The following is a 15,439-nucleotide window of genomic DNA, read 5'->3' as shown; positions in this document are numbered from 1 at the left end:
GCTTGGCGGCTGCTGACGTGTCGGGGGCGGGGCGAGGGGCGGGGCCTCCGCGAGGGGCGGGGCGATGGCGGCGGCGGAGGCGGCAGGTAGGGGGCTCCCGCCGCTCCCGGGCGCCGGGATCCCCCCTCGGTTCCGGGGCGGCGGGGGGGGGGGGGGGAGCCGGTAACCGGCTGCCCTTCGCCCTCTGACCCCGCCGCCGTCCCGCTGCAGGCGCGGCGCGGCGCAGGCCCCGCGGGCGGCCCGGTGGCGGCGGCGGCGGCGACCCCCCGGCCCCCGCGGCCGGTGCCGCCGCGGCCCCGGCAGCGGCCCCGGGCCTGGCCCGCCGCCTCCTGGGCTTCGAGCCGCGCGAGCTGACCCGCTGGCACCGCTTCGTCCGCCTGCTGCACCGGCCCGCCGACCCCGCCGCCCTCGGCGCCTTCCGCTGCGCCTTCGGTGAGCCCCCGGGGCCCAGGCGTCCGGGCGGGGAGGGGGTGGGGGTGGGGCAGCAGGGCCTCGCTGCCCCCGGGGGCCCAGGCGTCCGGCCTGGTTGCACCAACACCAGGGCGAAGGTCAGCGCGGGGCTTTGGGAGTGGGGAGGGCAACGGCCGCCCGGACGCCTGGGCCCCGCCGCGGTGGTTTGGGGGGGGGGGGGCAGGGGGGAGGCCCGGACGCCTGGGTCCCTGAGCCGTGTGCCCGCAGGGCTGCTGATGGCGCTGGACATCCCCCAGGAGCGGGGGCTGGGGCACCTGGACCAGCGCTTCCTGGACGGCCTGGAGGTCTGCCGCTTCCCGCTGCTGCCCTTCCTGGCGCCGCTGCCCCTCGACTGGATGTACCTGCTCTACGCCGTCATGTTCCTCGGTGAGGGGACGGGGACACGCGCGGGGACGGGGACACGCGTGGGGACAGCTGCCCGCAAGGCCCCGGGGCGGGCGTCGCGGCTGCTCCGGGGACGGGTACGCGGGTGGCGGCATGGCACCGGCACAGGGGCGCTGTGACGGCCCGGGGACGGGTATGGGGAGGGCTCACGGGACGGATAGGGACACGTCCCGGGATGGCATGGGGACATGTCCCAGGATGGCACAGGGGAGGGACAAGGACAGGCACCGTGATGGATACGGGGACGGGTGCCAAGGCAAGGACGGTGCTGGGCACAGGGAAAGGATGGTGACAGGCCCAGGGACACGTACCGGGATGGCACAGGGACGGGCACGGCAATGGGACAGGTACAGTGACAGGCCCAGGGACACGTACCAGGATGGCACAGGGATGGGCACAGTGATGGGACGAGTACTAGGATGGCCCAGGGACGGGCATGGCACAGTGACAGGCCCGGGGACATGTACCAGGATGGCACAAGGATGGGCATGGTGATGGGACGGGTATGGTGACAGGCATGGGGACACAAACCAGGATGGTGCAGTGACAGGCACGGTGATGGGACAGGTACCAGGATGGCAAAGGAATGGGCACAGCAGTGACAGGTACAGGGACAGGTACCAGGATGTCCCAGGGATGGGCACGGAGATGAGATAGGTACCAGGATGGCACAGGGACGGGCACAGTGGTGGGACAGGTACGGTGACAGGCACAGGGACACAAACCAGGATGGCACAGTGACAGGCACAGTGATGGGACAGGTACGGTGACAGCCACGGGGACACATACTAGGATGGCACAGGGATGGGCACGGTGATGGGACGGGTGCCAGGATGGTCCAGGGATGGGCACGGCGATGGCATGGGTACGGTGCCAGGCACGGGGACACATACCAGGATGTCCCATGGGGAGGAGGACGGGGACGGTGCCTGAGGGGCTCCCGGCGCTGCCGCAGGCGCCCTGGGCATCATGGCCGGGTGCTGCTACCGCCTGAGCTGCCTGGCCTTCCTGGGCCCCTACTGGTACGTCTTCCTGCTCGACAAGACCTCCTGGAACAACCACTCCTACCTCTACGGGCTCCTGGCCTTCCAGCTGGCGCTGGTGGGCGCCGACCGCTACGGGTAGGTGACACCGCGGCGTCCCCGTCCGTGCCACGTCCCCCGGGTGCCACCTCGGCGCCCGCCGTCACCCCGCCGTCTCCTCCGGCAGCTCCGTGGACGGGCTCTTCCGGCCGCGCAAGAGGAACGCTCACGTGCCGCTGTGGAACTACACGTTGCTGCGCATGCAGGTAGGGCCGGAGGGTGTCCCCCCCCCCGCCGCCGGGTGCCCGGACGCCTGGGCCCCGGCGCGGGCGCCGCGCTCACTGCTCGCTCTCGCCCCACAGATCTTCATCGTCTACTTCATCGCCGGGCTGAAGAAGCTGGACGCCGACTGGGTGGGCGGCTACTCCATGGGCTCCCTCTCCCGCCACTGGCTCTTCGCCCCCTTCAAGTGAGCGGGGCGGCGGGGACGCGTGGGGACGCTCGGTGGCCCCGCGGCGCCCGGTGACAACCGCTCCCGGCAGGCTGGTGCTGTCGGAGGAGGCGACGAGCTTGCTGGTGGTGCACGGCGGCGGGCTGCTGCTCGACCTCTCGGCCGGCTTCCTGCTCTTCTTCGACGCCAGCCGCCCCGTGGCCCTCATCTTCGTCACCTACTTCCACTGCATGAACTCGCAGCTCTTCAGCATCGGTGAGGCGGCGGCGGCGGCGCGGGCGTTGGCGCGCGTGGCATCCCTGATGTCCCCTTTGTCCCCCCCCCGCCCCGCCAGGGATGTTCCCCTACACGATGCTGGCCAGCAGCGGGCTCTTCTGCGAGGCGAGCTGGCCGCGGCGGCTCTGCGCCCGCTGTCCCGGCTGGCTGCGGCGGGCGCTGCCCAGCACGGCACCGCCGGGCCCCAGCGCCGACTGCGCCTACGGCGGGCGCCGGGCCGGGCGCCCGGGGTGCCGCCAGCACCTCGCCGCCCTCTTCACCCTCCTCTACGTGCTGGAGCAGTTCTTCCTGCCCTACTCGCACTTCATCACCCAGGTGGGGGTGACGGGGGGGGCTTGGGGGGAGACGGGGCCCTGCCAGGGGCATTTTGGGGGGCTCAGGGACATGGGGGGCAATTTGGGGGGCAAGAGGGCACCACTGGGGTATTTTTGGGGGGCGCATAGGGACATGGGCAATTTGGGGGGCAAGAGGGCACTGCCAGGGGCATTTTGGGGGGCTCAGGGACAAGGGGGTGATTTTGGGGGGCAAGAGGGCACCACTGGGGCATTTTTGGGGGGCGCATAGGGACATGGGGGGCAATTTGGGGGGCAAGAGGGCACTGCTGGGGGCATTTTGGGGGGCTCAGGGACATGGGGGGTGATTTGGGGGGGCAAGAGGGCACAGCCGGGCCATTTCTGGGGGTGGTCAAAGGGAAAGAGGGCAGGGGGGGCAATTTGGATGGGACAAGAGGGCACTACTGGGGCATTTTGGGGGGGTACAGGGACATGGGGGGCAATTTGGGGGGGGAAGAGGGTACTATGGGGGCATATCTGGGGTCACAGGGACAAGGGGGTAATTTGGGGGGGGGCAAGGGGGCACTGCTAGGGCATTTCTGGGGTCAGAGGGACAAGGGAGGGCAATTTGGGGGGGGGGGCAACAGAGCACTGCCAGGGACATTTCTGGGGACAATTTGGGGGGCAAACACAGGGACATTACTGGGGGCAATAGGGGGAAGGGGGCAGAGGGCCAAGGGGTTTGGGGCACCCCAGTGTCCCCCGTCACCCCACATGTCCCCATTGTCCCCCCCCCCCCGCCAGGGCTACAATAACTGGACCAACGGGCTCTACGGCTACTCCTGGGACATGATGGTCCACTCCCGCTTCCACCAGCATGTGAAGATCACCTACCGCGACGGGCTCACCGGCGAGGTGGGCTACCTCAAGCCGGGGGTGAGCACGCCGGGGGGGCCTTCACGAGGTGACGGAGCCGGGTTGGGGGGGGGGTCGGCACCCACGGGTGGGGGTCCCGCAGGTGTTCACGCAGAGCCGCCGCTGGAAGGACCACGCGGACATGCTGAAGCAGTACTCGGCCTGCCTGAGCCGCCTGCTGCCCCGCTACAACGTCTCGCAGCCCCAGATCTACTTCGACGTCTGGGTCTCCATCAACGACCGCTTCCAGCAGCGGTGGGTGACGGGGACGGCGACGGGGACGGTGGCCTCGCGGCGGTGGCCTCACGCCCGTCCCCGCGCAGGCTGGTGGACCCGCGGGTGGACGTGGTGCAGGCCGAGTGGTCGCCCTGGCGCCCCACGCCGTGGCTGCTGCCGCTGCTGCTGGAGCTGTCGCCGTGGCGGGCCCGGCTGCAGGCCCTGGAGAGCAGCTTGGACAACCACACCGAGGTGGTCTTCATCGCCGACTTCCCAGGTAGCCCCCCGCCCAAGGTGACTGGGGCACCCTTGGGTGCTGCGGGCACCCAACGGTGCTCCTCCCCCCCCGCCAAATCTCCAGGTTTGCACCTGGAGAACTTCGTGAGCGAGGACCTGGGCAACACCAGCCTGCAGGTGCTGCGGGGCGAGGTGACGGTGGAGCTGGTGGAGCAGGGCAGCAACCGCACGCTGCGGGAGGGCGAGGGGCTGCAGGTGAGCACCCAAGGGTGCCCCGAGGCGGAGGGGGGGCCGAGCGGGTGCTGAGGGCCGCCCCCCCGCCGCAGGTGCCGGCCGGGCAGTACCACAAGGTGCACACGGTCTCGCCGGAGCCCTCGTGCTACATGTACGTCTACGTCAACACCACGGCCTTGGCGCTGGAGAAGAACCTCACGCGGCTGCAGGAGCTGCGGGAGCGGGTGCAGAACGGCAGCGGTGAGCGGGTGCCCCCCACCCTCACCGAGGAGGGCACACAGGGGGTCCACAACTCACCCCGTCCCCCCCCTCCCGCAGAGACGGAGCCGCTGCCCCCCGAGCTGCGGCCCATCGTGGGCGAGCCGCTGGCCGAGGGGGCCCAGGCCGACCCGGTGGTGCGGGCCTTCCTGCGGCGCCAGCAGCGCCTGGAGGAGCTGGGCCGCCGGCGCGACCGGAGCCTGGCGCAGCGCTTCCACCGCTTCCTCACCAAAAAATACTACCTCTTCCGGCGCAGGTGAGCCCCCCCATCCCCCTTTTCCCCCCCTCCCAAATTTTTTTACCCCTCCTAAAACACCTTTTTCACCCCTTGCAGCGCTCTGATGACCTTCATCTCCCTGCGCAACCTGGTGCTGGGCCGGCCGCCGCTGGAGCAGCTGGCGGAGGAGGTGGCTTTCGCCAACCTGCGCGGCCCCGAGGAGAGCGCCCACCCCGGCAGCGGGGACCCCGGGGGGGCCGAGCAGCGCCCCGAGCTCTGAGCCCCCCCCCACGACCACCGCAGTGCCCTGGAGGGGGGCGTCAGGGCCCCCCCTCCAAAATAAACTCTTTTTTATGCCCTCCCGCCGCGTTGTTCGCTTCGCTGGAGGTGGCAGGCGCTTGCGGCACACGGGTACGGTAGAACCTAGCGGTTTTATTGAGATTTGTTTTTGAGTTAATCGGTGAAATCGAGACATACGTAATAAAACCTCCAGAAAAAAAAGTTATTAAGAGAGAGAGAAAAAGAGAGGAAAAAAAAAAGAGAGAGAGAGAAAGAAAGCCCCCCCGCCACCCTCACCCCCACACCCCAAGGCACTTTCTGGGGGGCGGCGGACCCGGGCCGGGCACGTAAACAAGCCGGCTTCTCTGTACCACACCGGCCAAATGAGCCGCGGTCTCAGGCCCGGGGCCACCCCAGCTCTGCCCTCCCCTCTCCCCCCCCCCCCCCAAATCCATTTACAACCTGATCCCCCCCCTCAAAAATTTAACCCCGGCAGGTAGGACCCGAGGTTTTTCTGTAGGACACCTCGGCCTGCCGGGGCCGGGGGGGGGGAAAGCAGCCAGGGATCAAGGTGCAGGGGGGGCTTTCGGGAAAATAAGAGCTGCCGTCTGAGCCCGGGGGCTTCTCTGTACTCACACCCCGCGCCTCAGGACACAATAAATAAGCCGTTAGAAAAAAACGTTCAAGTATGAAGGGCCGTTTCCCCCCCCTTCCTCGCCTTCCCCGGAGCCTCGCCGCTGTGTGCCCCCCCCCCTCCCGCCTCCCAGCGCAAAGCTCGAGGGTGGGAGGAGGGAGTTGTTTTGTGCAGTTGTGGATTAATTTTCTGCTTTCTTATAAAGAAAAAAAAAAAAAGGAAAAAAAAAACAACAAAATTCCTCCGGTACCAAAGCGGGCGGCCTACAGAGCTCGGGGCTGGTGCCGGAGCTCGGCAAGCCGGGCGCCCTTTGGGCTAGTGCTGAGCTACAAGGTGGGAGGGAGGGGGCGAGGTGGGTTTTAACACCCCCCCCTCTCTCCCTTATTACGTACGTCCTCCGAGAAAGAGAGAGAGAGAGAAAGAGCTGGAAGCGGAGAGGTTAAAATCCGGTGCCGCTCGAGAGCTGGGAGTTAGGGACAAAAACAGCACCACCGAGGTCCGAGCGGGACGAGGCGCACAAGCAAGCCGAGGGGCCGGCCAGCACCGGTGAGCCGGGGGGGGGGCTCTACAGGACAGGGAAAATTCCCCCCCTCCGTGGAAAAGTGACAGGCGGAGGAAAAGGGGCCAGCCGGGGCCGGGAGTGCTTTGCCGTCTCCGAGCTCAGACGTCACGAGATTAAAAAGGCAGACAGATGCCGGAGGGAACCACAGACGTCAGAGGCGCGTGCGTCACCAGGACGATGGCGGCACCGGGGAGGGGGGGAAAGGGGGGCCGGAGCCGGCGCGGGCGGGAAGAGGGCGCCCGTCTGGGCCGGGGGGGCTCCGGGAGCGAGCGGGCCGCTGGCCCGGGGAGAGGCACGAGGCCGCACGTGGTCCCCACCCAACTGAAATCATGGCAACAGACAGAGGTGAGTAAGAGCTGGAAGGGAGGACAGGAGAGCTTAGGGAAGAGGAGCTCTTTCCCCCAGAGCCTGAAAGCTTCTCTGTAGCCTACGCCAACAGGAGTGGGGAAAAAAGCCTAACACTTTCAGTATTTTAGCTTTTTGGGAACTTCCCAGGGGAAACTGTCCCTACCAAAGTGGCCATAGGCTGCAGTCCTCTGATAAATGGGCTTCTTCAGATCCAGATCCCTGGAATATACAAGTCCTCAACTTAGTAAGAGCGTCCGAGGCCCACGGCACGCACAAACCTCCCTGCCTGCGGGGGCCGCGGCGCTTCGCTGCTGGCTCCGGCCGGGGGCCGCCTCCCTGTCCTGCTCCCTTCTCCCCGGGGCGGTTGTAGCTTGCCGGGCTGCTGCGGGGACGCGGCCGGAGAAGCTACAAGCGCGTGTGGTTTCTCAGCTGCCGGCGGATACTTACCCCCTCAGCAGCACCCGGTCCGCCCGAAAGCACTTATCTTCCGGCTTAAGCAGCTCTTGTCCTAGCCCAAAGGCTGCTTCTCCCTTTAAATCTGATGTTTCCAGCACGGGTGGCGAAAAGAGGCAGCGAAGAGCAGCACAAGGTCGCGCCCACGGCGGGCAGCTACTCCGGGCGGGCGCTCGGCTCTGGGCTCTGCCCGCGGGGCTACGGGCAACCCTCTGCCCCCACGGCGGCCGCTCTCCTCGCTACTACCAGCGGGGCGAGGAGGAGGAGGAGGAGGAGGAGGAGGGGGGACACCCCGCCCCTGCGCCCGTCACCGCCAGCCAGGCGCCGTGCGCCGCTCCCGCCCCGTTCCCCGGCGGCGCGCCTCCCCGCTTTTACCTGACGATGACCCCAGGGCGGAGGTCGAAGTTCTTCTTCACGATCTCCAGCAGCTCCCGCTCGCTCTTCTGGGACGTGCCGTAGTGGAAGATGGAGATGGACAAGGGGTGCGACACCCCGATGGCGTAGGAAACCTGGGCGGGGGGCGGAGGAGGTGTGAACAGAGCCGGCGAGGCGGCCCCCCCTCTCCGAAACGCCGCGCGTGCGCGGCAGCGCCTACCTGCACCAGCACCCTGCGGCAGAGCCCGGCTTTGATGAGCGACTTGGCCACCCAGCGCGCGGCGTAAGCGGCCGAACGGTCCACCTTGGTGTAGTCCTTGCCGGAGAAAGCGCCGCCGCCGTGGGCGCCCCAGCCCCCGTACGTGTCCACGATGATCTTGCGGCCCGTGAGGCCGGCGTCGCCCTGCGACGGGGGAGCGTCGTCACCCGCCGCCGCCTCGGGAGCTGATTTCGCTCGCCAACAAGCTCCCGAGGGCGCTGGCGTCACCGCTGAATCCCCTCCGAGAAAAGCGGCCTTACCTGGGGGCCCCCGATGACAAAGCGGCCGCTGGGCTGCAGGTGGTAAATGGTGTCGTCGTCCAGGTACTTGGGCGGCACCACGGCCTTGATCACCTTCTCCTTGAGCGCGTCCCGCATCTCGTCCAGGCTCACCTCCTCGTCGTGCTGCACCGAGATGACGATCGTGTGCACGCGGATGGGGATCACGGCGCCGCGATCCTGCATGTACTGCACCGTCACCTGCAAGGAGACGTCGTTAGAGGGGACACGCTCGCGCCGGGGAGAGAGGGCGGCGGCCAGAGCAGCGCCCAGGGCCCTCACCTGCGTCTTCGAGTCGGGCCGCAGCCAGGGCAGGGTGCCGTTGCGGCGCAGCTCGGCCAGCTTGGCGTTGAGCTTGTGCGCCAGGACGATGGTCAGCGGCATGCACTCCTCCGTCTCGTCCGTGGCGTAGCCGAACATCAGGCCCTGCCGGAGGGAGGAGAGGGTCGAACCCTCCATTCGGGGAAACCCTCCCGCACGCGCAGGAGGTGGTCGCTGGAGGGAGAAACAGCGGCAGCGCTAACCTGGTCTCCGGCGCCGATATCCTCCTCGCTGCGGTCCAGGTGGACGCCCTGGGCGATGTCTGGGGACTGCTGCTCCAGGGCCACCAACACGTTGCACGTCTTGTAGTCAAAGCCTAGGGCAGAGCGGGCTTTTAGCTCCTTCCTCGGCAACCTCCGCTCGACGCCGGGCACGAGCGAGCGGCGGCACCACGTACCTTTGGAGGAATCGTCGTAACCGATGTGCTTGATGGTGTCCCGCACGACCTTCTGGTAGTCGACAGCAGCTCGGGAAGTGATCTCCCCCGCCAGCAGGATCATCCCCGTCTTGGCAACAGTTTCTAGAAAAAAAAAAAAAGGAAAGAGAAAGTCACCTCCGGCACCGCCCAGGCAGCAGCTGTCGCAGCGCCTGCCGCCTCCTTCCCCGGCCGGGGCTCAACTCACCGCAGGCCACTTTAGCGTCGGGGTCTTGCTTGAGGTGGGCGTCCAGGACCGCGTCGCTGATCTGGTCGCAGATCTTATCTGGAAAAGAGAGGGAGGCTGTCGCTGCCGCCTGACCCGGCCTTCCTGAGCCGCTTTGCCTCTCCGCTGAGCGCGGCAAATCGCGGACGACGCAGGGAGCTTCCAGGCTAATCTGCAAACGCTGCCCCAGCACAAGCTTCCCCTTAAGCCAGCGGCTTCCTGCAGCAGGCACAGCCCTTCCCTTGTCTCCCACTCCAGGTTATTAGCATGGAATTTCAGGCATCCGCTAGTTAAAACTCTCCTGCTCAAGTTACATGTGGGTCAGGGCTTAAGTTCAGCCACCTATTCGGCTGCCACCGGGCTCCTGTTTTCTGAAAGGGAACCCGTTTTCCCAAAGGGAACCCAGCACCTCCTCCCAAACGGGGAGCGCGGCAGCCTCCGCGAGCAGCTCTGCCCCTGCGGCACGAGCGTAAGCTGCCGGTGCCGCTTTTCGGGGGGGTGTTCGACATCGACAGCTGCCCCGGGGGGGGCGGGGGGAGCCCCGGCGCTGGAATTTGCTGGGCCGTACTGTACGCTGTCCCTGACGGCAGGACTGGTTTCAGCTGGCGCCGCGTCCAGCCGCTTCCACACTGAGGATGTTTTATTCCCGGGTAACGAGAACCTCCTCCCGCTCTGAAGGGCTTCCCGAGAGCGGCTCGGGTGCTGCAATGAATAAGCGACTTCCCTTTGACTGCGGCCGCCCTTGGCAACGACCTTTCGGGCTGGATTTAGAGGAAGGCGACATGCCAGTATTGCGTTTCGGCCCATTGTGGCGAGAAAGGAAAGGAAAAGCAGGCAGGAGGCTCCCTGTGCCATTTTGTAGGGTTAAGGGACACTAAAGCAGACTTTAAACCCGTGAGGTAACAGCCCTAGCTCGTGGCAAGGAGCACCGAAGCCTCCTCAGATCTGGGTTGCCAAACAGCTCCCTTTCCCCTGGAGACAGCACCTGATTTCAAAACCCCGGTCAGGTGCGTGGTGCCCTTCCAGCTAGGGAACGACTGGGCGAGGTAACACAGCAGTGTTTTAGCAGCGCTTAAGGGAATATCTAGGGTAATCTCTGGTTACGCCATCAGGACACGCTGGCCTAGCCGTGCCGGCAGCTGAGCGGCCAGGGCCAGCGCTACCTTGGCTGCAGGGTGACGGGAAACCACATCTGAAGCGGCTCGCTCGGCCCGCTTGCTGGCTGGGGCCGCGGGGAGAGCCCTGGCGGGTGGCACAGGCTGCCAGCTGCCCCGGGGGCAGAGGAAAGCAGCTGGCTGTGCGGTTTTCCAGTCATGTGCCCAAAAATGGAGAGCACAAAGAGAGCGAGAGCACATGATGTTATGGAACAGAGAGGACGCCCGGGCTGCCCCAGGGACCTGAGCCTCTAGAAAGGGCGCCCAAAGCACCGAGAGCATCCTGGGGACACCCAGCACCTGGGGACACTCCCAGGGGCTCTGAGCGCTGCTTAGCTCCGTCCTGGCAGCCAGGCTGTGGATCTGGCTCCAATGGGGCACAAGGGACCTGGGGACACCCCCGGGGGCTGGCAGGGGGCTCCGACCGCTGCTTAGCTCCGTCCTGGCAGCCAGGCTGTGGATCTGGCTCCAAAGGGGCACAAGGGACCTGGGGACACCCCGGGGGGCTCTGACCATCACACACCTCTGCCGTGGCAACCAAGTCACAGATGTGGCTCCCCGGGGTACGGAGGACCCGGGGACGCTCCTGAGGCTGGCAGGGGGCTCTGGCCACTGCTTATCTCTGTGCTGGCAGGTTACAGATCCAGCCCCAAGGGGCACAAAGGACTTGGGGATGCCGCTGGGACACGAAGGCGGCTGGCGGGGGGCTCTGGCCACTGCTTACCTCGGTGCTGGCGGCCAGGCTGCGGATCCGGCCCCACGGGGGTACAGAGAGCCTGGGGACCCCCCCCCGGGGGGGCTGGCAGCAGGGTTTACCCCTGCAAATGGCCGTGATGGCAGCCAGGCTGCAGATGGGTCCCCGGAGGAGCCAGGGCCACGCCAGGGCAGCCGGGGGGGCTCTTACCGGAGGGCACCGGCTGCCGCGGGGGGGAACCGGGGCCACCCCCGGGCAGGGCGCCTCGAGCACGGCTTCGGGGTCCGGGGCTTCGCTGCGGCCCGAAGCTGCTTAGTCACCGCGGTGGCGGCAGCTGACTCACCGCTGCCCCCGGCCGCACCTCGCCATTGCGTCACCCGCCGCACCGGCACGGGAACCCCCCCCACCCCCCGCCGTCCCCGGTGCCCGCCCCACGCGGGAAGCACGTGCGCGCCGGGGGCCGCAATGCGGCGCGCGCCGCCCCGCACTGCGCGCGCGCCCCGTGGCGTCATCCCTCCCCCCCCCCCACCCCAGCGCGGGGCGCGCGCGCGCCCCCTCCCTCCTCCTCCTTCTTCTTCCTCCCCCCGCCCGCCCTGAGGCGGCCGGCGCGCGCGCCACTGGGCCGCGCCTGCGCGCTCGCCCGCCCCGGCCGGCCCCGCTCAGCCCGCACCTGGGTGCCCCTCGCCCACGGACTCGGAGGTGAAGAGAAAGCTGCCTTCCTCGATGAAAGCCTCATGGAAACCGTTGAGCTGCCCGTTCATGGCGGCGGCGATGCTGGCGGAGCGGGAGGCGGCGGCGGCGGGGCGGGCAGGCAGCAGCGAAGCGCGACAACGGCCGCAGAGGACTGAACGCGGCGCCCGCCGCCGCGCCTGTATTTATACCCTTCCTGGCCCCGCCCCCCCGCCGCTTTGCCCCAATGGTGCGCGCCGAGCGGGCCCTGGGGGAGGAGAGGCGAAACCACTCGCCTCAAGCAGGGGGGGGAGAGTTATGTAACACCAAGTGGCCCACACACACTCCGACCGTCCCGACCGCGCCTGCTGCGGCGGAACGAGTCGAAGTCGGAACCGAGCCGGCGGCGAAGGGATCACGTCCTTCTCTCTCGAGCGCGGCTGAGGGAGACGGGAGCGGCACCACCTGCGCTCCCCCCCCGGGCGCGGCCCCATGGAGCCGCCCCCGCCGGCCGGCGGCGCGAGGCGCCGGGCGGGGTGCGCATGCGCAACGCGCAGCCCGCGCCGGGCGCCTGGGGGGGGAGGCGGGCGCGGGCCGCGCAGGCGCAGTGCGGCTCCCGCGGGCGGCGAGGACGGCCCGCACCGCGGCCGCCGCCATCTTGGGGGCTGCGCTGTCCCTCCATTGTGTGGCCCGTCCGCGCCGCCGCCCGGCGCCACACGCTCCCCCGGCCCGCCGCCGCCCCGCCACCACGGCACGGCCTTGCCTCCCGCCCCCGCCCGCCGCCACCAGCCCCGCGGCCCCATCCATCCCCCCCACCGCCTCCCGCCTTGCACCAACAGCTCCCTGCTGCCATCTTGCAAATGGCCGCCACACCTCAGCCAAGGGGAGCGGAGGGCGAAGGCGTCGCGGCTGTGGGGAAAAGCCGAGAAAAGCGGGTTATGGGCCCCCAAAGCCGGCTGGGGCCTCCGGAGGGAGGCTGCCGCCGCTAAGAGGATTATCCCGCCGGCCGCTTGGCGCCGGGGAGGGGGAACGGGGCCCCCCTTCCATGGCGACGGCCCGAAATCGCATTAGATGTGCGCCGGCCGCACGTGTCCTGCCGGTGGCGGCGAGGGGGGGGGACAGCGGTGGCCCCCGCCGTGTGCGTCACCGGCCTCTCTGGCGGTGCTGCGGGCTCACGCCCGGCCAAGGGACCGTGCCCAGGGTGGCGGGGGGGTGACACGGCCCCAAGGCTTTGCCGGAGGGGCGCCAGGTTCGCCGGCGCTTTGGCACCTGCCCTGGACCTGCCTGATGCAACCGGCCGCTGGTGTTGCCAGTGCTGGAGCCTTCCCAGCTCCCCTCCTCCTCCTCCTCCTCCTCCTCCTCTTCCTCCTCCTCCTCCTCCCCGGCGGAGCGGGGCAGTTTGGGCTGCCCCACGGAGGAGCGCCCGGAGCCCTTCTCCCCGCAGCGAGGCCCTCGGTGGCCGCTGCAAAAAAATATCCGCCCTGGGGGCATCTTTTTTTCGCCCGCGTCTCCCCACGGGCTCAGAGGGGAAACCGAGGCCCGGCGGCACGGCACCCGCTGCCACCGGCTCTGGGAATAGGCACCGAGCGCCGGTTTTGCCCTCCGCGGTCTGGGGAACGGTGCCCAAAAGCACCGCCTGGGCCAGCCGGCACCCAGGGTGCACGGGACACTCGGGACACCCACGCCGGGGGCCAACAGCACCCTGGATCCACAGACTCGGGTCCCACGGGCACCCAGGACCCCCAGACCTGGGACCCATTGGCACCCAGGACCCCCATGCCAGGGGGCAACAGCACCCAGGACCCAAAGACCCTGGTCTTGTGGGCACCCAGGACCCACAAACCTGGGGAAAGCAGCACCCAGGACCCACATACCCCAGTCCCACAGGCACCCGGCACCCACAGACCCAGGTCGCTTGGGCACCCAGGACCCCCATGCCTGGGGACAACAGCACCCAGGACCCACAGACCCAGGTCCCACGGGCACCCAGGTCCCACGGCACCCAGGGCCCCCATGCCAGGGGTCAACAGCACCCAAAACCCACAGACCTGTGTCCCATGGGTACCCAGGACCCACAGACCCAGGTCCCACAGGCACCCAGACCCACAGGCCCAGGTCTCATGGGCACCCAGGACCTCAACGCCTGGGGACAACAGCACCCAGGACCCACAGACGCAGGTCCCATGGGCACCCAGGACCCACAGACCTGTGTCCCACGGGCACCCAGACCCACAGACCCAGGCCCCATGGGCACCCAGGGCTGATGCTGACGGGCGCTGGAGACCCACACCCTGGGGGACCAGCACCCAAGGCAGGCAGGGCCCCAGGACCCACGCGCCCAGAGCCGATGGGACCCCCAGGACCCCCAAGCCCAGGTCCCACAGGCACCCAGGAGCCACTGCTCGGGGGACCAGCGCCCAGGACCCACATACCCCGGACAGATGGGCACCCAGCACCCATACGCCTGCGAGGGCCAGCACCCAGCACCCCTGTATCCAGGACCAACGGCCACCGGGCGCTGCCCCCCCCCCGCCCCGGTGCTCCCGCCCGCCGCTACCGGGCCCACCGCAGCGCGCCGACCACGTGCGGGCGGGGAAGGGGGCGGAGCCCGCGCCACCGCGCCCCGCCCCTCCCATCGCGTCAGGGGCGGGGCCGCGCGGCTGGGCGGGCGGGGATTGGCGGCCGCGAGGGCGCGTTTGCATGAGGGGCGGGGCCGCATTTGCATTTCGGGCGGGACCCGCCCCGCCGGTTCCCGCGCGGCCATGGCGCTGGTGCCGGTGAAGCGGCGGCGGGCGGCGGCAGCGAGCCCGGTGCCCCCGGTAGCGGCGGAGGAGGAGGAGGCGGCGCCGGGCCGCTTCCCCGGCGTGGTGCTGTGCCTGGTGGAGCGGCGGCTCGGGGCCCGCCGGTGGGCGCTGCTGGCCGGGCGGGCGCGGGCCGCCGGTTTCTGCCTGCACGGCCCCGGCAGGTAGGACCGGGGCGGGAGGACGCGGCTCCGGTACCTGGAGCTGCCGCCGGGGTAGCGGCGCTGACGGCGGCCCCGCTCCCGGTAGCGCGGCGGTGACGCACGTGGTGGCGGAGCAGTGCTCGGCGGGCGAGGCGCTGGCCTGGCTGGCCCGGCGGCGGGGCAGCGGGGCCGGCGCCCGAACCGAGCCCAGTACCGGGCCCCGAGCCGAGCCCGGTCCCGGCCCGGTCCTGCTCGACCTCAGCTGGCTCCTGGAGAGCCTCGACGCCGGGAAGCCGCTGGACATCGAGCCGCGGCACCGGCTCCCGGTGAGCGGGGACCCGGGTCAGGGCAGGGACATGGCGACCGGGGGTGCCAAAACGGGGGGGCCCGGTGGGTGCCCGGGTCGTGGGTGCCCGGCAGGGTAGCAATGTCCCCCCCGTCCCCAGGTGACACCGAGCGAGGAGCCCAGCACCGCGGTGCCAGCGTACGGGTGCCAGCGCCGGACCCCGCTGGCCCACCACAACACCGTGCTGACGGTGCGTTTCACCCGCCGGACGCCTGGGCCCCTTCCACCCCCCCCCCCATCCCGGGGGTGCCACGGGGCGCTGAGGGGGCTCTGCCCGGCGCAGGAGGCCCTGGAGACGCTGGCGCGGGCGGCGGCGTTCGACGGCGACCAGAGGCGCAGCTTGGCCTTCACCCGGGCCGCTTCGGCCCTCAAGGCTCTGCCCCGGCGCCTCGGCGGTGTCCGGGAGCTGCCGGCACTGCCTGGTGTTGGGGAGCACTGCCGGAGGGTCATCCAGGTACCGGCCGGGGGGGGGGACAACACCGGGCAGGGCCCGAGGCCGCATCCTGCGCGGGGGGAATGGCGGCCGACG

General features: G+C 69.4%; 3 protein-coding genes across 3 annotated transcripts in view; 2 read left to right on the top strand and 1 right to left on the bottom strand.

Annotated features, from left to right (window-relative positions):
- Positions 1-6: 6 nt before the first annotated feature.
- GGCX (gamma-glutamyl carboxylase) lies at positions 7-5,316 on the top strand. Its single transcript, XM_064497837.1, has 15 exons — positions 7-86; positions 211-432; positions 679-837; positions 1,811-1,976; positions 2,065-2,143; positions 2,240-2,346; positions 2,420-2,583; positions 2,663-2,919; positions 3,681-3,812; positions 3,895-4,046; positions 4,115-4,284; positions 4,369-4,499; positions 4,571-4,718; positions 4,797-4,992; positions 5,071-5,316. Exons 1-15 carry the CDS (start codon positions 65-67, stop codon positions 5,231-5,233), a joined length of 2,268 nt encoding a protein of 755 aa, XP_064353907.1. The 5' UTR covers positions 7-64; the 3' UTR covers positions 5,234-5,316.
- A 49-nt stretch (positions 5,317-5,365) lies between these two features.
- Positions 5,366-11,821, bottom strand: MAT2A (methionine adenosyltransferase 2A). The gene is made up of 9 exons (XM_064497838.1): positions 11,622-11,821; positions 9,086-9,163; positions 8,860-8,982; positions 8,666-8,778; positions 8,424-8,567; positions 8,124-8,342; positions 7,825-8,007; positions 7,605-7,738; positions 5,366-6,995 (listed from the first exon to the last, which is right to left on the bottom strand). The coding sequence occupies exons 1-9, from the start codon at positions 11,710-11,712 to the stop codon at positions 6,893-6,895; spliced, it is 1,188 nt and encodes a 395-aa protein (XP_064353908.1). The 5' UTR covers positions 11,713-11,821; the 3' UTR covers positions 5,366-6,892.
- Positions 11,822-14,337: 2,516 nt separating this feature from the next.
- The window catches only part of LOC112995814 (DNA-directed DNA/RNA polymerase mu), a gene marked incomplete at its 3' end in the record, with an annotated part of 180,484 nt that continues 179,382 nt past the window's right edge, over positions 14,338-15,439 (top strand). Inside the window, exons 1-4 of the mRNA XM_064497727.1 lie at positions 14,338-14,585; positions 14,671-14,890; positions 15,011-15,100; positions 15,194-15,364. Of these exons, the coding sequence (XP_064353797.1) occupies positions 14,383-14,585; positions 14,671-14,890; positions 15,011-15,100; positions 15,194-15,364 (684 nt within the window). The remainder of the gene's footprint in view (positions 14,586-14,670; positions 14,891-15,010; positions 15,101-15,193; positions 15,365-15,439) is intronic.

This window comes from Dromaius novaehollandiae, chromosome 26, assembly GCF_036370855.1.
Source record: "Dromaius novaehollandiae isolate bDroNov1 chromosome 26, bDroNov1.hap1, whole genome shotgun sequence".
Lineage (NCBI taxonomy): Eukaryota > Metazoa > Chordata > Aves > Casuariiformes > Dromaiidae > Dromaius > Dromaius novaehollandiae.
This window is presented reverse-complemented; position numbering and strand designations above follow the sequence as displayed.